Source organism: Sebastes fasciatus, chromosome 19 (genome assembly GCF_043250625.1).
Source record: "Sebastes fasciatus isolate fSebFas1 chromosome 19, fSebFas1.pri, whole genome shotgun sequence".
Taxonomy (NCBI): Eukaryota; Metazoa; Chordata; class Actinopteri; order Perciformes; family Sebastidae; genus Sebastes; species Sebastes fasciatus.
This window is the reverse complement of record NC_133813.1, coordinates 19,760,281-19,786,481: the sequence shown is the minus strand read 5'-3', so window position 1 is coordinate 19,786,481 and position 26,201 is coordinate 19,760,281. Positions and strand designations below refer to the sequence as shown.

The window sequence follows — 26,201 nt, the reverse complement described above, 5'->3', positions numbered from 1 at the left end:
GGATTTATCGCATTTAGTTTTATGCAGTGTGCAGCTGAGTACCAGCTTGAAAAAGACAGTAAAAATGCAGTTATAGCTTCCTTAATAAACAAAGAGAGAAAGTGTTGCACAATTAACTTTGGATTCTTTCTTTCACAAGAAATTAAAGATTATCTGTTGAATGACGTCACTTTTAATACAGGGTGTTGCTGTTCTTTTCATTTACAGAAGCAGACACACATAAGAGCTGATTTAACCTTTGTGCAGCATTAAGCACATACTGTATGTCCTTGGTTTACATTTAGATTAATAATAGAAATATTTCCTGTAAACTGCACCCAGGAATGCAGTTATTGTTTCCCTGCAAACAAATACAATAACTTTTCTGTACTGTAGAAAGACAATGTCCATTCTTTACAGCTCGAAAATGCTTTTGGGAATGAGGTGAGAGACTACAGACAAGTTAACAGTCAAAAGAGCTGGCCTAGTACTGAATGTTACTAATTTTAGCAGTGTGAAACAGCATGTTTGAATTTTTGGGTGATTTTGAGAAACACTGGCATAAAAAAACAAAACGGGGAGGAGTGAGAGGGTGGGGGAAGGAGGGAAGCCTCGTGCCCTTGCAGTTGATCATTGGTTGGAGCCACAGGGAAGGGGAGGGGCCTTGGTGCCACTGTTTCTGTAGAGAGAGAGAGAGACTGAGAGAGAGAAAGAGAGACAGCAAAGGAGGATAAATGAACACAGGGGGTTCTCCCAGCATCGGTATGCCTGCCTCCCTCATTTCCAGTCCAGACATAGTTGCTGCTCCTCTGGATAGGAATAACAGCTGAGGTGCGTTCGCATGCGTGTGCGCGTGTTTTAAATATCCGTCACCCCGCGCACCTCTTTCATCCTCTCCGCTCACGGCAGTCCGCTGTGATCTTACTGCGAAGGACCAGACAGACAAACTGAGACAAGAGCAAGCGGACGTGGAGGAGTGATGAAAAGAGGGTAAAGCAGAGAGCAAGAAGAAGAAACAAGAAAGAGAAGCAGGAGGACAGAATAAAAAGGAGACTTCAATTTCTTCCTTCATGTCCACAGCACATGACACAGTGATGTCTTCTTACTGGAAGCTGTGACTCTGTGGACTATTGACAGATGAGAGGGAGCTTCTGTCTGAGCTTTCTGCAGCTGCAGCAGATGTTGAAGACATCTTTGACTTTATAGGGAGCGGAGGCATTTCAAGCATACATTGGACTGGAATTCCTTTAAACAAAGTCACATTTCATTCTCTTTTTTTTCTCTTCCTTTTCGTGCCTTCAGCTGGGAAGTAAAGAAAGAAGGAATACACACGTTGCTTTTTTGTGTGTTAATCTGGTGGTTTTGTATCTCGGTGTAAAACCACAACTGCTTGCACCGAGGACAAACCCAGGGGGCTTCTCACCTTTCTCTGTCCTTTCCATCCCTCCTGCATTTTGAAATGGCAGATGGCAGCAGTCTCATCATGGAACCGCAGCATGGAGCTTTTTGTTTGGACTGAGAGCCTACAGCTACTTTCAGAAGCAGCCAGATACCTGTCAAAATAGTGGGTTCATCGTACCCTCGGAGGGGCCCCTCAGACACGTATTCCTGCCCAAGATGATGAATTCCTCCCTGGATCCACTGAACCAGAGCTCTGCTGACCCGTCAAACTTATCTACTCCCTTCTGCCTGCTTGAGATAGGCTACTCCCAAATTTTCACCACCTGCCTCCTCGAAGTCTCGATCATATGCCTCCTCACTGTTCTTATCATTTCCGGTAACCTTGTGGTGATTTTTGTGTTCCACTGTGCCCCCTTGCTTAGCCAGCACACCACCAGTGCTTTCATCCAGACTATGGCGTACGCTGATCTGCTGGTGGGGGTCAGCTGCCTCTTCCCCTCCCTGTACCTCCTGCATCACCTCCAGGGCCTCGACCCCAAACTCACCTGCCAGGTGTTCGGGTACATGGTGTCCGTTTTAAAATCAGTGTCAATGGTGTCGTTAGCGTGCGTGAGTGTAGACCGCTACGTCGCCATCACACGACCTCTGACTTACGCGTCCCTGGTGACGCCTTGCCGAGTGCGATGCTGCATCATTCTAATATGGTTGTACTCCGCCCTGGTGTTCCTCCCGTCTTTTCTCGGGTGGGGGAAACCCGGCTACCACGGGGACGTGGTGGAGTGGTGCGCGGTCGAGTGGAGGACTCGTCCAGAATTCACAACCTTCATCGTTGCAATGCTCTACGCCCCAGCCGCTCTCACCGTCTGCTTCACCTACGCCAACATCTTCAAGATCTGCCGACAGCACAACCGGGAGATCAGCGAGCGCCGCGCGCGTTACCGACCCCAACAGCTGCAGTGCCCAGGATTGACAGTGGGGTCTGCAATCAAGGACAACAGTGCAGTAGAGCACTTGTCCCAACCACAAAAATCCCAACCACCATATCAGCAGCCCACATCAACATACCCAGACAAGCGATACGCTATGGTACTGTTCCGCATTACCAGCGTGTTCTATATCCTCTGGTTGCCCTACATCCTGTACTTTCTGTTGGAGAGCGGTGGGATCTACCACCACCCCGCAGCCTCATTCCTCACCACATGGCTCGCCATCAGCAACAGCTTCTGTAACTGTCTTATATACAGCCTCTCCAACTCGGCCTTCAGGAAGGGCCTCAAACGCCTCTGCTCCTTTTGTTTACAGCGCAGCGGCAATGGCTTTGGGGTTAGCAGCACCAAAAAGACTTTTGTTGGTTCTGTTGAAAAAGGATGTGGAGGGTCGGGGTATGGATACGGTCACGGGGAAATAGGAATTGGCACAACATGTCATGTGTAGGGCACACACAGAGTAAACCCTTGTGTCAAATTGGCATTTGAACCTTTTTTAAAAGATGCCTGATGTGCTGTAAAACGTCTCCTCTTTTAAGCTTAAATGTGCTGTAAAGAGATGGAAGGAGGCGTTGATCCGCCGCTGCTGTTTCTGTCGCATTTGGAGGTTACACAGGCGTCCTCTCGGCACACTCCACAGCTGGCAAAGACAGAGAAAAGGGAGTCGGGAGCAAATCACTGAAGGAGAAAAGGGCTAAATAGCCCTGCAAGGTGTTTTAAAATGGTCAAGGAAACCGAGCATATTCACTGGTTGAAAAAGGAGGCGAAAATAGTGTCTGAAAATCTCTGGAGAAATGAACTCTTTTGAGGTTGAAAAACATTTTTATCTTTTAATGGGAAGTGAATCCTTAACTTATTTTGCCAAAACATCAAAATGTTACAAGAAAAATGTTGTGAAAAGCTGTATGTGAAACCTTTGTTGCCAGATTATCAGCACAGTTGAATGCAAAAATAGAAGAAGAAATGAATGCAAATAGAGTAACAGTGTTTCAGTAATGTGGTGCTTAGGTGAACTGCCGATAGCAAGCTCTTTAAATATGTTTTCACGTGCTCTTACCCACTCAGTATCTGAATACTAAAGGTGATGCAACAGTGTGTTTGTGTATTTGTTGTGTCCCTTGTTGTTGACTGATTGATTGAGCTTAGTCAGTCAAAAAGAAATGATGTAGGTCCAGACCCAGTACACGTTATTTTCTAGTTCGTTTGCATTGACTGAACTGATTGTGGTTTGTCAGCATCAAAACATCTATTCATCAACTTTTGATGTTATTCTCAGTGAATTTATCTTTCAATTCATTTTTCAAGTCTTTGTCAGTTTCATTGCCCCCTTGCTGTTTTGATTATGTAACTAAACGCATTTCATAACCATGTCCAAGGCAAAGCAAGACAAAGAAAGGATGTATTTTCACACTTATTTTACACTGATTGTTGGTACATCATTGGGCTGACTTTTTGATCGAAGGTAAAAAAACATTAAGCTCTTAGATGAATGACCCTTGAACTGTGATCCTGACACCTTGTCTTCAGGATTGTGCTGAGAGGAATAATGAGAAGTCTTAACTATGTGATTGTGGAAATATTCTTGCAAATAATTCACTTGTTAGAAACCGAGGTGTACTTCATTATTTATTCTTCATTCTTTATTCGGATCCCCATTAGCTAGCTTCTGCAGAGCGGTTGCTACTCTTTCTGGGGTTCAAACAAAATCAATAAGAATAATTTTAAATCAAACGAGAAGAAAAGAGAAGAAAAGAAGCCAATAGTAAGAATCAGAAAATAACAAAAACTAAATTGTCACAAATTTCCAAAACAACAATAACCAAAATAGCATATATGCTTTAGTGGCTTTTTTTTTTTTTTTAAAGAAAATCTACTTTTGACTGTCTGATGACCTCTTCAAATGACATTTTGCATATGTAACAGATGACTAGATTTGAATAGAGTCGCCACAGTTAGCCATGAATGATAATTGTTGATATATCTCACACACATTAGCACAGAAAGAACAATGAAGAACTAATTTGACTGCTCTGTTCTGTGCAGTTTTTGTAGATGTTTCTAAGCTTCACTTAACAAATTAACTGGGCAGTACTCCAGGCGTATTTGTTGACTGTATTGTGACTGCATTATTGTGCCCGTATTTGGGGACTAGTGCATGTGCACACATACAAACATCAAATCATCATTAAATGTAAACAGAACAGACAAATAGCCCATTAACTCTGCTGCCAGTCGACTAACCTCTGGTTTAACTCCAACCTCTGTGCAGCACCATGAAGAGGGACTGACCCCTTCAACTCTCCTGAAATTCAGTTGCATGTGTGCGTGTATGTGAGCGCCTACGTGCATGCACGTGTTGTAGTCAGTCTGCTTGTTCCCATGTGTAGTTCTGTGGGTTCTTTTCACTCTTAACTTGATATCTAATACAACATTATCAAGACCAATAATAAGCCGAAATGAATACAAGCGTCACTGAACTCAAACATTGTGAAAGATTCTCTCTATTTTGAACCATGGAGACTCATTTCACCGTTTATTTAGGTGCAGATAATCTCACTTTATATGTTTTATCTAATCTACCAAAGAAAGTTCAACAGATATTCTTTTTCTATCTAATATATGAAGGTTTAGTAAAATGCGAATGGGTTTTTACACAACGTTTTGTGTAGGTCCACTGCACTGTGTTGGCTCAGTGATGCCTTGTGTGCATGAATATGACTGTTTCTCAGTATATAGTGATCTATTGTTGCCTTGATATACAAATGAACTGCTGGGAAAGTATTCTCCTTACATTTAGGGAGGGCTTAATTTATAGACAAGCGACTGTTTTTAGAGGGAACGGCACGGACTGGAAAAATTTAAATGAAAATGTACATTAGCCAGCCTTGATTCCACACTTTGAGCCCCAGTTGGTGTGTGAAGTCATTAAAAAAAATGTGTTAATTCAGCTACTCGTTAAAAAATTCATAATTTGCAGTCATTGTTCCTCTCTTCTGTAAAACTGAAAACAACCAGGAGCAAACACGTGACTCAAAACTGTTCATTTTGTTTGCATTTTAATTTATTTGTTTGTGTGTGAATGAGTATGAGTGCTTGTGCAGGTATGTTAGGATTAAGCGACCATTGGCTGAATTGGACTGTTTACGGTGTTTTAGCAAGGGTGCTAATAGATCTTCATTGCTTTATTAGCTGCACATCACTTCCCTCCAGTATACTGTATTTTGTGAGTGTATGATGTACAATGGTGGTAGATTCACATGTTGTCTTTAAATATTTTGGCTGACATCTGGGAAGCATTGCCAAATATTGTAATCTTTCCTATTTGTGCCGTCTTTTGTTCAGAAATGACGTGTACAGAAAATAGCATGTACAGAAATGGCATATTGAATGTCTGATGGTCAAACTACAGAAATTTATTTTTGTAAAAATTCCTTGGTTTCTGTCTTTTTCTCTTGTGGAACTCGTAAGTAGGTTTAGTAGCATGCTTACCTATCGAAATGATGAAGCGCTGTCTTTATGAAGATGCATTTTTATTTTACTTGGACAGCTTCTATTAAGGTGTCTTTTGCAGTTGGTAAAAATAGATTACTGTGAATTTGAGGTAAGAAGTCCACCACAAGTTTCCCACAGCAGTTAATGGTACAATTCCTCATAAATGTGTAAGATTTAGGGAAAAGTTATTGTGCCAAAACATTCAGCATTAGCATTCACACACACACATTCCCCTTTTTCCTGTGGGAAAACAATCGACTCATGTTCTCAAGGGAACAACACTGGTGGTGGCGGCTGTGTCTGGCTGCAGTGCCATGTTGGGCAGGATTAGAGGGAACAAGAGGGAATATGGACACTAGGGCTGGTTTAGGAAGCCATTTGTAGGTTAAATACAGCCTTCTGCTGTGAGAGAGTAATATATGAGTGTATGTAGATCGGTAATAATGGGGAAAGATATCTGCTGATAGTGTTTTTTCAGATATGAAAGTTTAAATAAAATGTACAAAGGGTGCAAAGAAGGAAGTTTGAATGGTTCCTAGCTTGTGTTTCCAGAGTCCTTATATTATGCACTCGTCATTTTATTTCATTTTAAGCCCTTTACAAGTTTATCCAGAAACATTAGAGGGCGGCTGCTGCTTCTTCTTTATCTTTCTCTTCTGGCATCTTATGTGGTTGGCAAACAGCTTTAGGTGCATCGCCACTTTCAGAACTGGGGTTACCCAGATGTGTATCTGTCGTGGGAACAAGCATATGTAGCATATACTGTCTATGTGGATCTATGTAAATAGAATTGTAGAAACTATATTTTGAATTTATCCAGATAAAAAAACACATGGCATTGATAAGTGTGATAGGGGCCTTATTCAAAATAACCAATAAAATCCATTTTGAGGCACTTTTTTTTTTATTGAACATTTTGTTTCTCTCAGTTCAGACAAAAACAATACAAAAGTATTTTACACCAACTGAATACTGGTTGGCTATTGTATCTAACAGTAGACCGTACCCCAGTACAGCTTCACTCTTATAGTGCACTTTAACGCAAAAATACTCACGGAACGGTATTTTCTTATCTGCCTTTTAATCTGCATTGGACTTTGTGTTTTCGTAAGGCTCTAAATAGGCCACACAAGACCCCCACTAATGGCTGTCTCATGACCCAGCTGTTCTGAGGAACAGATTATTATCACAAATAAGACTAGTTTGACCACTGTAACAAAACCTTGGTTTTGGAAATGTCCCAAAAGATGCAGGAATTTCACTCTGCGTTTATTTTTGTCCTCAATGAACGCTGGAAATTGCTTACAGTCAACAATGGGGCATTTGTAAATTTCCGATGGAGAAAATTAAGCCATTTACTGCATTAGATCATGACAAAATCATGTCATATTTCATACGTCAGGGGTATTTGTTATGACGTTTTTTGTAAAGATGTATGCTTTTATAGTTAGAGAATGTGTGGATAATGCAAATGGTCAAACATGTTTAATTTTGCTGTCATGAAAGTGAGTCTGTGTGAAAAATGTTAAATTTTTCATCACACGATGCTCTGTAGGCGACGAGCCTGTATGGTATTATAAGATGTACATGTTGTGTATCTGTAAATAGCAAATAAATGTAATGTTATCTCAATGTATTCAAACTTCCTTGTGCTAATTACTTTGCTACGAACACAGGCATGGTGGGCACAATTTCTTTTATTGTCAGTTTCTCCACCCTCCTGCAGGTGAAATGCCATTTAGTAATCACTACTGAAGTACTTTAACACACACACACTGTTTTTTTTTTTGGACAAATATCACAAAACAGACCCTTTTGCACAGTTATATTTAGTAGGACTGTCCTTTCTTAGTAGATTAGTTGACTAATTGGTCGTTTTAGTCTTAGTCGACTAAGATTTCTTTATTAGATTAGACATTTTTCATGCTGAATGACTTATTTCCAAGAAACTTATGAGCACATCTCTGGTAAACACAAGATATAAAGGGGCTTTTGTGTGATTATTTGTGGAGAAACTCAGTTGATTTAATCGACAAATCTGTAAAACTAATAGATTAGTTGACAAAATCGTATGTGTTAGTTGACTAAGAATTTCTTTGGTTGAGGACAGCCCTAATATTTAGTGAAGTGGAAGTCTTGGGTAAATACTGCTGGCTGAAGACCAAGTAGTTTAGTTGATAAGAAAAATAATAGCATTGCATTCACATAGACTTTTCCATGATTTGCCAAACACTTTGGCGTAAATCGTCACAGATGAGAATAAATTGTTGCTATGTTAATGTTACATGCTGTAAATGAACTGTAGCAGCACCATATTCATTCAAGCAGTTTGGTCTGCTGAATTTGCATGCTGGTGAAGCTGCAGCGGGAAATGTTAATGGGCTCAACTGGAAAGTCGTACCATAAGAGAATGCAGACCATTGTAGTTTTGGCGGTGTATGTAGTATGTAGTATGTGGTGTTATTACAATTTACATTGCTTCTTCCGCTCTGTCATCCCTGTCTTGATCAGATACATATTTTTGCTTGCTCCTCCTTGTGCTAAAGCAGCATACCAGTGCACAAATGGCACAAAAAGTAGGGCATGAAACAGACCATTAAGATTTAATGATAAATGACGCTAAGGTGAGGAGACAGCGCTATGGGTAGCGTGAGCATGTGAGCATTACAGATTATTATAAAGGAAAGACTGATAGAAACACTGAATTTTATTAATAAAGGAATTGCAGTTGTTTATGATGACTAGGGCTGTGTATTGGCAAGAATCTGGCGATACGATACGTATCATGATACAGGGGTTACGATTCAATATATTGCGATACTGTAAGCACTATAAGTTCACTTTTTTTTGCAATCAGAACAGTGAGATCTGCCTTTTTCATTTATCACTCTCCCTGTACCATCCAACATTAATGGCACTACTTGAGAGGGCACATATCTTTGCAAATGAAATAAAGTATTGACTGAGTTAATCTTTGCATGTAAGCAATTAATTGAAAAATCAATAGTGTTTTTGAGAATCGATAAAGTATCACAAAACATAATATTGCGATACTCGATATTTTTTAATATTTTCTTACACCCCTAGTGATGAAAGCATCTGTCAGGGCTCTACTCATTATTTACAACGCATTAAAGTTACCGTCACATTCGCTATTCCTTCTGTAATTTAAGTTTTAAATCCAGCGATATAATCAAAGTGTAGCACTCAGGGTTGTTTGGCCTGGGGAGTGAGGTTTTGTATCGAGCTTGATAAATATCACCCTGTGTTCTCTTGGCATCTCAGCAGGGTCCTTTAGGAGCAGAGAAAGAATAACAGAATGACATGTCAGCTATTGTGTTGAGTCAGAGAAAATCAGGGACATAAACAATAGAGGGCTAGCTACTCAGCCTTCCCACGGAAGCCCTGCTCCGGTACTTTATTCCTAGCTTTAGACACACAACACACACACACACACACACACACACACACACACACACACACACAAACACAAACACACTGTACCACTGCCCCCAGTTAAGCGTTTTTATTGGATGTCTGTTAAAAGAACGTGTTTGGTTTCTTGACTTCCATTCAGTGTATAGGTTCCCTTTGATTTCCCTGCAGTACTACTCTGGCAGTTACTTTTCACTGACAGTAGACAGTGCTTCGACACATCCATAGCATTTGTTAAGACAGTTTAACAAAAAGTAGCTGTAGCTGTTGCAGTGTTTTTTTTTTGGTGTCACCTTGTTTGCTGTTGATTGGACTGATGGATTTTGACTATTCAAAGAGATCTGTGGCTCAGCATAAACTGTGTTTGCAAAGTCTCATATGGTGCGATGAACACTCTTATTACAGTTTTCAACTTTAACTTATACGGCATATTCCTTTACGGTGTGCCATTAAACAAGTGCGTTAGGACAATGTTGGAGAAACAAATTGTTCAGTTTCTTGTACACATGATGATTAATAATGATCAGCAGTGATTATGTTGAAAGTAGGGGGTAACTAGCCTGGTTCTGTCAACTTCAAAAATATGTTTACCAGCACCTCTAAAGCTCCCTTATCAACATGGTTCTTGGCAAACATCAGCCGAGCTCAATGACTTCCTGCTGGAGAACCCGTGTAGACTCCCAGAAATCACTCCCTTTTTTACAGCATGTACTGTAATTCCCTGTAAAACCACACCTTGACGGGTTTTTTTTTTTTTGTGTACAGATTAAACAAACGAGATACAAAGTGTTCATTTTCCCCCTGCTTCCAGGCTTTATGCTATCTGCTATGCTATGTATTCTTTATACTGTCCAAGCAGACCACAGCCACCGTTCACCCTCTATAGCCACCTTGAAAAATCTACATGGATTAAGTGTTTAAATATCACTTAAAGCTTCAGTAATATTTATGTTATTCACTATCTTCTTTATACATTTCCATAGAGATACACTATTCTTAGTATTAGCTCTCTTCCCTCTCTTCGTCTCGCTCTTAATCGCTTGAACTCGCTCTCACACTTTTTCGTGCACTGCCATGAGACACTGGATATGTTTTCTCTCCCCTCTCACGCTACCCTCATTCCAAACCTCGCTTTAACTGAATCGACAGACAGACAGAAGGGGAGCTAATTGGCCATTATGTCAGAGGTCTTTGTACATGCTCTCAGCACTTCAGATAAGTATGGCTAAGTGGTGCTTGTATAAACATGGATCCTTATCATTCACTGAGAGACTGTAGCCCGGTGTAATGGGCCCTTCACACTGGACGCGGTAACTCTCCACCCCTGCGCTCTGAAACGCATCAATACTCATTTCAAGATGAAGATTTCTGGAGTGCTTGTGTGCACCTTTTCAGTTGAACTTCACTGATGTGCTTTATAGTGAAGCCCTTAATTTGCCAATGATTTTTTTTGATTAATCGATTCATTGTTTGGTTTATGAAATGTCAAAAAAATAGTAGGGCAGGGACGATACAGCTGCAGTTTGTTTCGGTTGCGGATACGGAACGGACATGACGTCACGTTACTCTGACTACAACAATAAAAGAGGAAACTTCCTTCTACCTCCGCATAGACTCAAATGAAGCAAATATATCGGTTCTGGCATTAAAAATTGATTTCAAAATCTTAAAAAAAAAAATAAATCGCGATCCATAGGTGAATCGATTTGTTTTCCCATCCCTAAAAAAAGTGAAAAAATGCCAATCACAACTTCCCAGAGCCCAATGTGATGTCTTCAAATGTCTTGGTTCAGTTTACAATTATATATGCGAAGAGAAGCCGCAAATCTAATTAACAATGACTGATCTCAGATCAGTGGATGGGATATGTTCATGCTTTATTGAACGTTATAATACCGCATAAACACCAACCATATAACAACAGAGGAACATATTGTACTCTGACCAAAATTACTCTAACAATCATCATTACTCAAACTTCCCTCAGCATCTAGTCAAGGACAAACACACACACAAACTCAGACTTACAGGGTGTGGTGGAAGTTGTGGACTTGACTCATAAAATAGCCCCCTGTTGTTGGTCTCTGATCCCCATTTGTTCACTTTGTTTTAGTATTCCTTTCTTCCTGCATTTCTTCTTATACTCGTTTTATTTTTGTTTCACTCTCTTCCTCTGTTGAGGCTGGAACAGAAACCTTGGAAAAATAAGAGCGAGGGACTTGATGGGTACGGTAACAGAGAGACCAGGACGGTAGAATTAGCTACAAAGAGAGCAAGAGAAATAAAAAAAAATAAAAAAAATCAGGGATTTCTGCTTTAATTTACATCCACTAAATACATGGTGTTGCAGGATGGTTCTGTTAGTAGGGATGATTTAAAGCCCCTGCAGGAATTGATGGTAAGCTTCAGTCCTAAAGTGCCACTGAGCAAGGCACAGGATGCTGAAAAACTCGAGGAGTACTTTCTGACATCTCAGTGTGTAGTGGAAAATTTCCCTACATGGATCAATGGAGTATCAAATTAATTTGCTCATTTCACATGAACTCGATGAGGCATTATTGTTACGTACTGCTGACTGAATGGAAACCCTTCCGACGGTCTCATTATTCACTGATGGCATGAAAGCAGGGTCGCAGCACCAGGCTACAAGGAATGCCATAATGGATTTCTGCCTACAAAGTTAAATTAATGCCCCATTTTGTTGTATTACATTACCCAACATGCAATCCAGACTTCAGACTTCACCTCCAAATACTGTTTGCAGATACTGTATCTTTAAATGTGTATTTAATGGCCAGGGTGTCTTGGAGTAACATTACTTATTCAGAGGCTGTTTGTTCCAAGTACACTGAGCATCAATAATGAAATGAGGGGTGATTAATATTTGCTAGTAGAGTAGTTACTGATCTGTGTGTGTGTGTGTGTGTTTGTGTGGGTGTGTGTGTTTCCTCTGTGTTGTGCTCTGTCATCACAGTGGAGGGATATCCCAGAGAAGAATGTCGCTTGTGTGTGTGCACTGTATGCAGTTGGGCTTGCGGTGCTTGCGGTCTACTCCTGTCCTGACCTTGAACAGTTTCTTCTGACCTTGTGGTTTAGCTCTATTGATGTCAATGTGGTCTGTGCCGATTTGTCGGTCCATCGCTTTGGTCCACACTGAAATATCTCAACAACTACTGGGTGGATTATAAGGGTGGGAATCACCACAGGCTCCACGATATGAGATTATCATGATACTCAAGTCACGATACGATCTTATTGCGATTTTAAACATTTTGCGATTTGCAGAGTATTGCGATAAGATATGTTGCAATTAATTACCTTTTTTTTAACTGCAAATTCTGAAGTTTTTTCAACATCTGTTTTATCTAATAAGATACAGTTTTCTCATAGTTTTCATTCACATATCTTGAGGTCAGAGGTCAAGGGACCCCTTTGAAGATGGCCATGCCAGTTTTTCCTCGCCAAAATTTAGTGTAACTTTGGAGCGTTCTTCCCGACAAACTAACATAACATGGTTGGCACCAATCGATTCCTTAGGTTTTCTAGTTTCGTAAGATGGCAGTATCTGGTGGGCAGTCAGATTGTTAAGAGGTTAATAGTTTATATAATAAAAAATCAATACTTGATGTCCGTGTATCGACACAAAATTTCCAGGCAAAATATCACAATACTATGCTTTAGCTTGTTGTTAGCATTGTGAGCATGTTAGCATGCTGACGTTAGCATTTAGCATTTAGCTCAAAACACTGCTGTCTCACATAGCATAGTTCTAGACTCTAAAGCCGGGTTTATACTACTCATGTATTGTGCGTAAAGCATGAAGACTCCGCAAAGTTGTCGCAGCACTTGGTCATGTACCTCTGAATTTTTGTAACTAGGCTTTTCAGACATGACCGCCACAATAAGATATTAATAATTAATTAGAAAGATGGCTAATTCGTTTTTTAAATGCTTTAAAAGCAGGAGATCATAGAAAGTAAATAGTGTGAGTGAATAGTTTGCCAGCCAAATCAAATACAACCTTCGTTTAATTATAATACATTTAATACTTGACTCCTTTCTTTACAGGGATTGTATAAAGGCGATTAAGTATGACCATGAACATGAAATATGAGATTACAGTTAATTACAATTCCTTCCCGGCATTGAGGAGTTTATGGTGTTTTGCCGGTAACACTCCTTGACTTCTTGTTTTTTTTAGAGAATATTTAGTTTGTATGGCTTCTGGCGTTTCGGAAAAATACTGCAACGAATAACGCAATGAGCAAAAAATGCATTTGTGCGTGCTTGTAGTGCACGCACCATTTGTGGAGGCCCGCGCCATGGTGACTCATGCAAGTGTAAACAAACAAATAAGATCATATCAATTATAACGGAAATAAGTTCACATGTTCACAGAACAACACCCTCAGTCCCTCGTGTTATGTCGCCGATGGCTCTTTTCCTGTTTAGAATTTATTTTCTGCTGCATGCATTTTTATTCACACCTCCACACATCTCCTGCTCTTTGTTCTAGTTTTACATCCATTCTGCTCTCCAGACAAAAGGTCTTGTTGATTTTCTCTTACAGTTCAGAGTGGCACAGCAATGAACCTAACTTTTTTATCCCAATGTTATTTCTTTCAAAGAATCTCTCTGTGTTTGCGTAACAGTATCTGTGTTTTGTCAGTTTCACTTTAATGTTATTTTTAACGGTTGGTCAGAGCTGAGTTATTATTTTTAGTAACTAATGTCAGCGTATCTAACCTTTGGCAACATAAGAATTACTTGTCAAGTTCTAAATTTATTACAATTCGAATTAAAATGGACATAAAAAGAGGAGAGTTGTACAGTCTGTACTGTAGAAGAGAGAACATTCTGTGCCACCAGTAATTCATCTTGACCCACACTGTAAATTCTCAGCAGTGTGTTGGCACCACACACTGAGGAACACTGGCCACTGCTGGGCCTCTATGGGATTTTTATTCCAGTAATCTAATAAAACTATTTGTGGATTCTTAAGTGATGAATCTCCCTCTCTGTGACACACCATCTTCACGTCTTCTCATTCACCTCGACCTTTTTGTCCTTTTTGTCTCATTATTAGGAGTCCCCTCAGGACAGCGCCATCACCAGGGACATTAACAGGACATTTCCAGCTCATGACTACTTCAAAGACACTGGAGGAGATGGACAAGACTCCCTCTACAAGATCTGCAAGGTGGGACACACACACACACACACACACACACACACACACACACACACACACACACACACACACACACACACACACATGCAAGAGGATGTTTGAATGGCATTTTTAAAGTCAACACGGGGCATTCAGGGGCCAGTAAAAAATAGAAAAAAATGGATCAACATAGTGGACAAAGCTTCAGCAACAGCTGTATACCACAAGAGGTGTAAACCTTTTTATTTTAGAGAAACAAGCATGTATTCCCCTCCTCCATTCTCCACTCTGATCCACATTATCTGCATTCAAATTTTTATTTAAATGCAACACGCATACAGTTTAATATCCGTCTTTTCTGAAACTTGACACAGCATATCTTTTTTTTTTGACAATAGTTTTGGAATTGGCATAAAATACATACAAAGGCAACTCAAAATAAATCTGTAAAATATTCGTAAACATGAGAACAAATAACAGATAAAAAGTTTGATGGAATTTCTACACTCCCATCCATCACAGTGAAAAATGTATTAATTAGGGCTGCAACTAACGGTTATTTTCATTGTCGATTAATCTGTTGATTATATTCTTGATTAATCGATTAGTTGTTTGGTCGATGAAATGTCAGAAAATGGTGAAAGATGTCGATCAGTGTTTCCCAAAGCCCAAGATGACGTCCTCAAATGTCTTGCTTTGTCCACAACTCAAAATATTTAGTTTACTGTCATAAAGGAGAAAAGAAACAAGAAAATATTCACATTGAAGAAGCTGGAATCAGAGAACTTTTACTTTTTTATTCTTAAAAAATTACTCAAACCGATAAATCAATTATCAAAATAGGTGGCGATTAATTTAATAGTTGACAACTAATCGATTAATCTTTGCAGCTCTAATTCAAACTGTACAACCTCTGTCACAAGTGTTTTTTTGGGGGGGATTTTTTATAAACATTATGGCCCTGAAATATATTTATAACCTCACGATTACTGAGGATGATACTGTACTGTTAAAATATAATTGGAGACTTAAACAATTGATCTTTTTGGTAGCAAAAAGCTAGAACCGCTTATAGCATTCTGCATGTGAACTGCAGTCACATGTTCCCCTATAATACTGTGTCATTACTGTGTAAATGACTTGCTTTACAGTAGGTCTGATGACAAAGTTTGCAGAGCAGTAGTGAGAGGTGTCGGAGCCACAGGGAACTGTTTATTAATTAACTGAACAGACGCTCTGTTTCTGGGTGGTTCAGCGAGTTCATAACAACCGCTGCTGCCTGTCTAGAAATGCAGCACAAGTTTCTAATCGAACAAACGCACACACACACACTAGACTCCACTATAATCAGTCCTGCTGCACAGCTGATACACACACACATATACGCAAACCTGGCAACTTGTCACAAAACATTATATTATGTAACGTCATATTGATCGTAAAGTGCCGCGTGTTCTTTCTCACACATTTCAACCTATAGTTCCATAAACCCAAATGAGCGGTGTGGCTGCAGTTTGTTCACTGTTTTCATTTCATTCATTATGTATAACTCAGGTGAGGGCATCAATCTCTTTCCCAGACAGGCACCTCCTCAGGTGTGTTTGAATAATTCAGCGGGCCCTCCCTTCCCTCTGTGCGTGGATTGATCCGCACTTTGTCTGTTTGACTTGCACTCGTTATTTGTGTTTGTAGCTCAGTAGGCCACTACAGCGCCTGTTCCAAACTCTCTCTCCCTCCCCTCATATGTACTCCATTTCCTCCATATCAACATCTCTCGCCAACCCCTTTTCTTTCCCTCTCTTTGTCCTTTCCTTTCTGTTTGTCTTTTTAACAGTCTCATGGTCATTTCTCCTTCGCTCATCTATTTCTTCCTTTACTGCTATTCAATTCTACAGTGTACTTGAAGACATACGGCATACAATGGAAAAACTTCAACAACTTGAGATTTCTAAAAAGGGAATAAAAACGACTAGATATTACTCTCAACAGCTTATGCAATATAATTCAAGTGCTCTGTAGCCAAAAAAGTCTGCTGCGAGTTCAAAAACTAAATATTTATACATGTTTTATTACACGGCTTTGTTGAATACTCGATTCTGATTAGTTAATCACGTCTGTTATTTCTTTATAGCATACCGTCGCTATGTATAACAGACCGTTGCTATGGCCGCAGTTCTGATGTCGGACTCTGGCGGACCGTTTTTTTGGTGTCTAATTATTGATTTCTAAAGTAATTAGCTGTGTAATTAGTGGGATAATGTACAGCTAGCGGATCAATGTTGTGAAATAAACCCCTTCAGGGCGATGTTGTCAGGGTTTATTTCACAACAATGACTGACTCGCTCTGCGTTATCCCTTACATAATTGACTCACATGATGGTGGGTAGACAAAGATCGTCTTTGTTTTTGTGTGTGTAATTTCTCAACCGTTCTTTAATTTGTCTGTGTTTGATTTAAAGCTGTGTTAAAGGTCGAATGAGTAGGATTTGTCGGTTGCGGTTTTGTAAACACAACATTCAAAGTTGACTCCACCTACCCGGCCCAACGGCACCAGAAGCGCATGCCCCCCTGACCGCGGTTAGGGTTAGAGTTCTCACTAGCGGGTGAAAGCCAACTTTAGATTCAGAAGAAGCTTTGTCCGCTTGGCATTTATATTTTTCCTTTTTTCGGTGCCGTGTCCCCCATTTTCGTAGCTTCGTCTTGGATGCGTGCTTCCGATCTGGCACCGGGTCGCTACGTTTTTACAAAGGTTGATACCCAGAAATGTCCTGAACACAGCAAAGCAATAAAATCCAGGCAGAGGGCAGGGTCTCTGCAGATACAGACACCACCACACACTTCTATTGGGTCATAATTGATGATTGAGAGGGATTATTTTTGTATCAGTTTATACATTGTTTTTTAGGAAAATCCTCCTCATTCTGCCTTTTAAGTTTCCAGTGTATCTTGAGCCATCTTTCTCACTACCTGTCAAATACAAGTTCAGTATTTACTGACTCTGAATTTGCCGTGGGCTGGTTTTCCAACTCCTAAGGAAAATATTTTGGTCTTCTTTTTCAGATTATATTTCATCATTTGAGTCTGTTTTGAAATCATAAATACCGTTTAATGTACCTGTAAAAAATCTTGGTTTGGATCAGCTGCAGTTGCAACAGCAACATCTGGACTAACATCTATTATACAGTAGTTGGACAAGCAACATCCCAGAATAAAAAAAAAAGATTTTATCATCATTTAATTACCCTCATGAATTTTTTTAATTCACTATGAAACTTATTTACTGTGTGCCCGTTTGCCTTTGTCGTCTCCTTCAGGCTTACTCTGTTTACGACGAGGAGATTGGCTACTGCCAGGGACAATCCTTCTTGGCTGCTGTGCTGCTGCTGCACGTGAGTTCACATATCAGCTGGGTCCAGCAAAAAATCCTATCCAATTTAATCCACTCTGAAGAGCTGAGAGGGACTGTTTTGTTCTCATTTGACATCAGTACATTTTTGACATTCTGCAAAGCCAGAGGATTGGCTTATTTTAAATGTCTTAGAGCCTTGTCTGAAGTATATTATATGATATGCATGATGTACTGTTACTGCACGAAAACAGTTTGCGAAAGATTCCAGATGTGAGATGGTATCTGTGGGACACTGACATTTTTTTTTTATAAATAATATATAATGTGTTCGTGTTCATCTGCCAAGTTACTTCCCTTTAAGCACTCCTGCAGTTAAGGGACATGTCAACACTACCACCTAGTGGACAAACAACGTCAATGTCCTATTAGATGCAGATGGAATAGAGGAGATATGTGCAAAGTATTACAACATTAAAAGGAGATATTTAACAAGTTCAGGTAGTGTTATATAAGAACGCTGTGAAGTAAAAGGTTTCACATATTAGCCTCATCTGTGTCACTAGGATATGAATTGGCGCGAGGTTCTAATAATTACTAAATCTCTTGGTCGTCTCCTTCAGATGCCGGAGGAGCAAGCCTTCAGCGTGCTGGTCAAGATCATGTTTGATTACGGGCTCAGGGACCTTTTCAAGCAGAACTTTGAAGATCTGCATTGCAAGTTCTTCCAACTTGAGAGACTCATGCAGGTATGTGTGTGTTATTTGCAGATCTAAAGTGTTTTTTTTCTGAATGTACACAAAAGCCGTGGTCGACTTCAGACTGAAAAATGTGTTAGGTGGTATACAATTGGTCTAATTCCTGACAAGTGCTACTTTCTTTCTGTGTTAACCATTTTTTCTATTAATGAATCCTCTTTCCTTCCCTCTACTTGTCTACCTCTCCGTACCCCTGTCTCTTTCATCATTTTCTCCTCTCTTCTGTCTGTCATTTGCTTTCTCTCTGCCTTAAACAGGAATACATACCAGACCTGTACAACCATTTCCTGAACGTGGGTCTGGAGGCTCATATGTACGCCTCTCAGTGGTTCCTCACCCTCTTCACAGCCAAGTTCCCTCTTTACATGGTCTTCCATATCATTGACCTGCTACTGTGTGAGGTTAGTAGTAAAAGACACAAACCTTTCCCGGTTGCAATTCACACATAAAAATATGTACAAATGAACATTTTGTTGTATTACAGATCTAATTTTCAATTTCCACCAATTTCAATTAATTTATGTTTGCCATTTATGTACAACGTAGAAGAATGTCCTCACACTGTAGCTCCATAAGAGTGCAATTTATTGGCACATCTTAGTAAGGGACGTTTCGAGTACAAGCTCTTCTTCAGACTTAATAAATTCGCACAGAGACGCCATCTTAAAAGGTTCTAAAGGCTCTGGTCACATGACAACCGCCAGTGAACCAAGTATAATCAAACGTAATGTTACATTAAACTCATATATACATAATAACATATACATACATTTATCAAGTCATAATATAGGTAAGTACCTCTCAACAGATAAGAATAACATCAAGCCCATGGCTGTCATACTTTCTATATGGTTAGATTGGAATAGAGGCATCTCTATATAAAAAAAAAAAACAGACTAGGATGTAGCTCAAAACATATATAAGAGTAAGAATCTATATGCATGTCCCCATGAATATAAAATGAGGGAGGGAACAGCTATAACTAGAGTCAGTGTCCACATAAATAATTAGCACGGTTAGCACAAGAATCACTATATCACTTCACGATATGCATATACAAATCAGAGGAAAAGGCCATAATACCATGTAAACAAGGACCACAATAACACTTACTTTGCCATTTATGTACACACATTATTCCATACTAACAAAGGATTTTTTTTGGTAACACTTTATAATAACCATAATCAAGAAATGGTAAATTGATAGTTAAGCTAATAGTTATTTTACTGTTTACAAACAATGATTTTACTGTTTACAAACAATGAAATGATAATTAACAATGTTTACCAGTTACTAGTAATGCTATAACTTATGTTATTTTATCATTAGTTTGTGTAATATGAAATAATTAGTTTATGAATTATATTTTATATCATAGCTGATAAGAGACGATAATAATTACATTCTGATTACATTAGTAAACTATTAACTGTTTATTATTGCACACATTATAACATCATTACGTTTACCAAGTTTAATTAATTAACCATTTAATAATGATGGTTATTATAAAGTGTTACATATTTGTATGTACTGTAAACAATGATAAAGTAATTGAACTAAAAAACAAAAGTACTCTAAGGAACCCCATTGCTATGACACCCTAAACTGAGCTCACGCGCATCCTGTTTATTTTGATCATCTATCTCTACAAGATTTGTCGACTGTGGCAATTTCAAGCACTGAAAGCACCCCACGAGTTGATATAATAATAATAATAATAATAAAGTTTTGAAGTGAAGTTTGGAACATTGAACACTCTTCCAAGAGCTGGTTGTTAGGCCAGAGTCAGTAAAACGTTTATCCACTTGAGGGCCTCAAAGAGCAGTTTGCCTGATGAGACAAATATGTATTTTTTTGTCCTGAATGTCAGGCTCTACATCTAGTGAAAACCATGCCCCATTAATAACCTGAATAACGCAGGACACCATGATGCTGTAATGATGCATCGGAACTGGGAGACTGATCAAGATCTAGGAGATGATGGACAGACCCAAGTACAGAGAGGAAAAACCTGCTTCAAATCACACACAAGCTCAGACTAAGAGGAAGATTGACCTTTCAGCATAGTGGTCCAAGCCAAGACAACTGGAGTGTCTTTAAAGTTGGTCAGCCAAATCCCTAACCGTCTGTGGAGAGATGTTACATTTGTAGTTTTTCAACTTCCCGTGAAGTCTGACAGCGCTGATAAATAATCTGAAAGGAAGGTTAGGAGACTGTGCAAATCCAAATAGGCAAAGCTGGTAAAGGAATTCCATTAGCAGCAACTGCGGCACTAAAACATACTCTCATGTTTAAATGTTAAAGAATAGAATTCCTTTATTGCAGAGTACAACGAAATGAAATATCAATCCTGACGGTGCATACACATCTATTAAACAGTAGTACAAATAAAAAGACATCTTATAAATAGAAAATGTATATTTGCTTGAACTATAAAAACAGTCAAATATTGCACTTCAGATATTGCACGTTGCGTATTGTTGCATATTGAGTTGTGCTGGCACTATATACAAGTAATAAATAAATACGAGAGTAAATATGTACAAAGGACTAAACCAAGGTGCAGTTGGAATGTAAACATCTGTAGCTCTATATATTCACATACAAAGGGTTCAGTTGAAATGTAGGAACATAATGTAAAGCTGTAAAGACATATACAAAATAGCTATAACTGTAAATGTTGTAGTCATAGGCGCAGTTTGAACTTTAAGGTTGGGGGTTCACAAAAAAAGATCTAGAGGGAATGTGATGTATTCAACGCAGAGAGGTCTAACGTATTGGGACGCTCTGTTTCTATTTATTCCTGTTGCTCGCTTTGAAAGCGCCGCAATAGATGAGGAACGGCTGATTGGTGAAGTTGAAATGAGGAGTTATCTGTACGATAACTACAGTCACCTAAATAAGGTGACGACTGGCTGGAGGGAGATCTCCAGGAGCCTGACAGTTTACCGGGCTACTGTTGGCTGTATTGTATATCATTTTCTGTAAATATCACAACATAAAACCTGTGTTTTCTGTTTAAAAAAAACACAAACGTCAGAAGAAAGCAAGTACTACTCACCCATCTTTTAAGTGGTTACGTCTCTAGTCTGATCTTGACCGCACAGCTGATAGGTACGGGGTTTGTTTACATCGCGTAACAGAAGTGCATATTTAACAGAGTCAATTTTATTAGGCTACAAGTAAAAAGACCACAAATCTATCTTCTTATCTTGTTGGTTTCTGTCATTAAGAAGACACATCAAGGTCAATATTATTCATCATTATAATAAATTATTAGTTCTGCGTTATCATAAAAAATATATTAGATGCATTTCTAGGGTGCATGAACCAACGCAAACTGCGCCTTTGGATGTAGTGCTGATGTTATTTTAGTCGGTGTGACTCCTGTTTAATGTTTATTTCTTTGAAGCTACAGTAACTTAATTCCTCACATCACCATGAAAAATGTGTCTTTATTTTCAGGGCATCAGTGTGATCTTCAATGTGGCCTTGGCACTTCTGAAGGTAAGGTAGCCCACGCAAATATGAACACACACACACACACACACACGCACACACAACAACACCACTAGCAACCACAGCTCTGAGAGGAAACAGAAAAGCACAGCAAGACACTGCCAAAAGAAAATCAAACCATGGAAAGATTTTAGACGTCTGCACATGTGAGCAGGTGCAGACACGTGTAGTGTCACCCTCATTGTGAGTTTTACCTCAAAAAGAAATCTTTGGAGTAACTTTTATCTTATGCTTGTTTCTAGACTGAAGCTAGTTTATCACAAATCTGTTATTTGTCATATCTAGTTCAGAAAATGCAGTGATGATACATCATGTTCAAAAAAAGGAAATAAATGTCCACCCAAGACGACTCCAGGTTGTGTAAACGTGTTCCTTAATGTGTCCCCGTCCTTCTTTTCCCTCAGACCTCCAAAGACGATCTGATCCAAACAGACTTCGAGGGTGCACTCAAATTCTTTCGCGTCCCGGTTCCGAAGAGGTACCGCTCCGAGGAAAACGCAAAGAAACTGATGGAGCTGGCCTGTAGCATGAAGGTGAGTTTACAGTCTATAGGTAGCTATGTCTGTTCAGCCTTGCATCCCCTTTATACAAAACCTCTGAGACTTCAGGTTCAGCTCTGTATTCATGTATTCAAACCTCATTTTCATTTTGAGTAAAATTTTTAATTTATCCCTCATATGGGTAAAACTAATGGTCTTCAAAATGTCCAGAAAACCCCAAACGTTAATAGATTTGGAATATTCGAAACAGAAAACTCAGTATGTCTCCTAATCACATAATCAAGATAAAATGTAATGGATTGAATGAATGGCTAAAACCTCTCTGTAGTCCAGCAGTGCTACTTAAATACCACTAGGGGCCACTTTTGAACTGTAAATCAAGTTTAACAGATGCAATGAACACATGCACACACACACCTTTCTCTTTCTGTCTATCTTTTGAACGCACACACCAACACCTGTGTCCTGACCTGTTTCGAACAGACTGGCTTAGTTTAGAGGGCCGGACTTTGAAGGTAACTTTGGGCAGAGATATTTATTAGCACAAACTCCGGAAAGGAGCCAGCATGGGGAGAGATTTGAGCTCTTTTGGTTCTCAGTTGGACAGCTGGGCAGCAGAGAGAGAGAGAGAGAGAGAGAGAGAGAGAGAGACACACACACAATCAGATATTCCAACAGAGAAAAATATAGTGGAACAAAATCAACTCGGCAACTCGGCTTGGTGTGCGGTCTTGAAGATGTTTCAGTACTCATCTTAGAGGCATCAGTTCTTAATATATATCCTGAGTTTGGAGGAAAAACTGTCATGGCCATTTTCAAAGGGGTCCCTTGACCTCTGACCTCAAGATATGTGAATGGAAATGGGTTCTATGGGTACCCACAAGTCTCCCATTTACAGACATGCCCACTTTATGATAATCACATGCAGTTTGGGGCAAGTAATAGTCAAGTCAGCACACTGACACACTGACAGCTGTTGTTGCCTGTTGGCCTGCAGTTTGCCATTTCATGATTTGAGCGTATTTATTTATGCTAAATGCAGTACCTGTGAGGGTTTCTGGACAATATTTGTCATTGTTTTATGTTGTTAATTGATTTCCAATAATGAATATATACATACATTTGCATAAAACAAGCATATTTGTCCACTCCCATGTTGATAAGAGTATTAAACACTTGATAAATCTCCCTTTAAGGTACATTTCGAACAGATAAAAAAGGTGTAATTAATTTGCGATTAGTCGCGATTCAATATTTGAATCGACTGACAGCCCTAGTTTGTGTAATTATTAAGCTTAGTTATGCTTGTGATTTAAGGGTTGCTTTGTACCCATTTAAATAAAATACCTGCATGTAGTTACACAGATGCATATTGACCTACAATTTCCTGCACACTGCTTTAAGAAGTTATTTCCAGCACTTCTATGTGGCAAGAGAAAATAATTCCAAGAAGCCATTTGACCTCAATGAGTACGGCAACGGTGGGGCCGGGAATTAAATCAGAATCAAGGAAGGCTAATCTGAAGCTTGGATGTTACTATAGTGGGATTAACGGACCAGATTACTGGTGCCCTCATTGACTGATGACACACTGCCGTCTGATTGGAGCACACATCTTTCTGCACTGCCAGGTGCTCCAACGTTATTGCCCATTTTTAGCTCAGATTTGCCAGGTATGTAGTCGGTGTCGGATTGTGAGGTTTTAAACATGATGTTTGGATTATTACTGTTGAATGACCTACCTGGGGATGTGTCCATGTACATTTTTTAAGATAAAATAGCACAAGATGCTGGAGAACTATATTGGTTACATGGAGTTTTTATTACATTTTTATTAATGTACCAGAGGTTAAAGTCAAACCATCTGGTCCTTGACCCTTTGAACTATTGACTCCTTCCTCTCCTGCTTCATCACCCTCATGGTGGAGTCGGCACAAAACTGTAAAAAGCAGGATTATAGTGATCCTGTCTCAAGAGGAAATAAAAGTGCCACATAGAAGTGCTGGAAATAAAAAAAAACTCTCTAAAGTACTTTACTTAGTAATTGTTGTCAAAGGTCATTATAATTTGAATAATTTTGAAGTGAATATGTGACAAACACAGTTGGAAACTACAGTCGGGTCCGAAAATGTATTCAGGAGACAATCTCGGGGTCAAACTAGGGTCATGGATGTTGTCACGGCGTGTAGTTGTTACACCTACTTTCTCTTCTCGTCTGCCAACCTTTTGACTTCCAAAGCTAATATATGCTAATTGCCCAGGGGATTTAAATGAAAGTCATGAATGCTTACATTTTCTTTTTGTTTACTGTGTGTTTTTAGTTTCCATCTCTTTATGTCTACCACATAGCTCTCTACTGTCGCTCTAGAACATACAATATGAGCATGTATACATTAGGGCTGGGACGATACACCTCTCTCCTGATTCAATACTATCTCGACACTTGGGTGCCGATTCGATATGTATTGCGATTCGATATTACGATTCATTGCAATTTTTGTTAACTTTTTCAACACTAGACTATGGGGAAACAGTTGAATCATACACTTCTAGGGAATTTTACTTCGGAAAATATCTAAATTAATACATTAAAATGTTTGATTTTCAGGATGTTTGTAGTCAGAGATGTCCTGAAGTCAAATATATCAGGATCATTGTCAGGCATTATTTATTAAATCTTTTTCCAGCAACTCCGAAATCAAAGAATAAACACATTTCCCTCACAAATTAGTACTATTTTCTTTTTAATGTATAAGGGACATGTAATGTTTTATACTTCTGGTGAATATAATTCAATCAATCTTATTTCCATATTTGTATTTTGTATAGACACTTCTTCTTGTTAACCGGACAAAAGTTCCTTTTAAAAAATGGACGTAGTCACATGTGTATACTTCCGCTAAGTTCTCCAAGTCCGTCGCTAGCTCTCCTGTCAGCTCTGTTGTCTTTGGTCAGCTCCATCGGGGCCGTTTGAATGCATTTAACATAAATGTCAGTATATGGGTGCTCTACAGTTGTAGCGTCGGCCGATTTGACCACAGAGATGCGAGTGACGGCTGGCTTGACCGCAAGTAATACGATACGACAGAGTTAGCATACAGCTTTGGCCGTGATGTCTAGCTCTGTTTTTCCTGGCAATGTGTGAAACCCAAAGTGTTTCCATACTTTACTGTATGCGTGGTGTTTACCACTTTGGATTTAATATGTGAGGGTGCAGGTCGTATCCACGCCGACCCTTCGCCGTTTTCTACTTTCTCGTTTTGGCTCACTCCGGCCGGCTGTGGTTTGTTTTCGGTTGACGGATACGGGACGGATATGACGTCACGTTACTCTGACTACAACAATAAAAGCGGTAACTTCCATTAAAAAATTGCGATGCAGAGGTGAATTGCTTTTTTTCCCTCACCCCCAGTATACATAGGTATTTGTCTTCAGCTACAGCTCTTCAGATGAAGAAAGCTTCTAATAGGTTTTTAGGGTTAAGAAGAGCAGAGGATAATCAGCAAATGGTTTTACAAGACCTCTAGTGTACTTTAAGAAAACAATACTGATGGTACTGCACAGACAAGACTTGTAAGATATTTATGTCTGTACTTAACAGAGCTATAG

At 39.3% G+C, this 26,201-nt stretch overlaps 2 protein-coding genes across 5 annotated transcripts in view; both read left to right on the top strand.

Moving 5' to 3' along the window:
• The window catches only part of rabgap1 (RAB GTPase activating protein 1), an 84,393-nt gene that overhangs the window by 42,770 nt on the left and 15,422 nt on the right, over positions 1 to 26,201 (top strand). For all 4 annotated transcript variants that reach the window (XM_074617230.1, XM_074617229.1, XM_074617228.1 and 1 more), the window contains 6 exons: positions 14,380 to 14,493; positions 17,778 to 17,852; positions 18,433 to 18,558; positions 18,825 to 18,968; positions 22,039 to 22,080; positions 22,497 to 22,625. In XM_074617230.1, coding sequence (XP_074473331.1) covers positions 14,380 to 14,493; positions 17,778 to 17,852; positions 18,433 to 18,558; positions 18,825 to 18,968; positions 22,039 to 22,080; positions 22,497 to 22,625 — 630 coding nt within the window. The remainder of the gene's footprint in view (positions 1 to 14,379; positions 14,494 to 17,777; positions 17,853 to 18,432; positions 18,559 to 18,824; positions 18,969 to 22,038; positions 22,081 to 22,496; positions 22,626 to 26,201) is intronic.
• Positions 669 to 5,796, top strand: LOC141757289 (putative G-protein coupled receptor 21). The gene has a single exon (XM_074617673.1). The coding sequence runs from the start codon at positions 1,597 to 1,599 to the stop codon at positions 2,812 to 2,814; it is 1,218 nt and encodes a 405-aa protein (XP_074473774.1). The 5' UTR covers positions 669 to 1,596; the 3' UTR covers positions 2,815 to 5,796.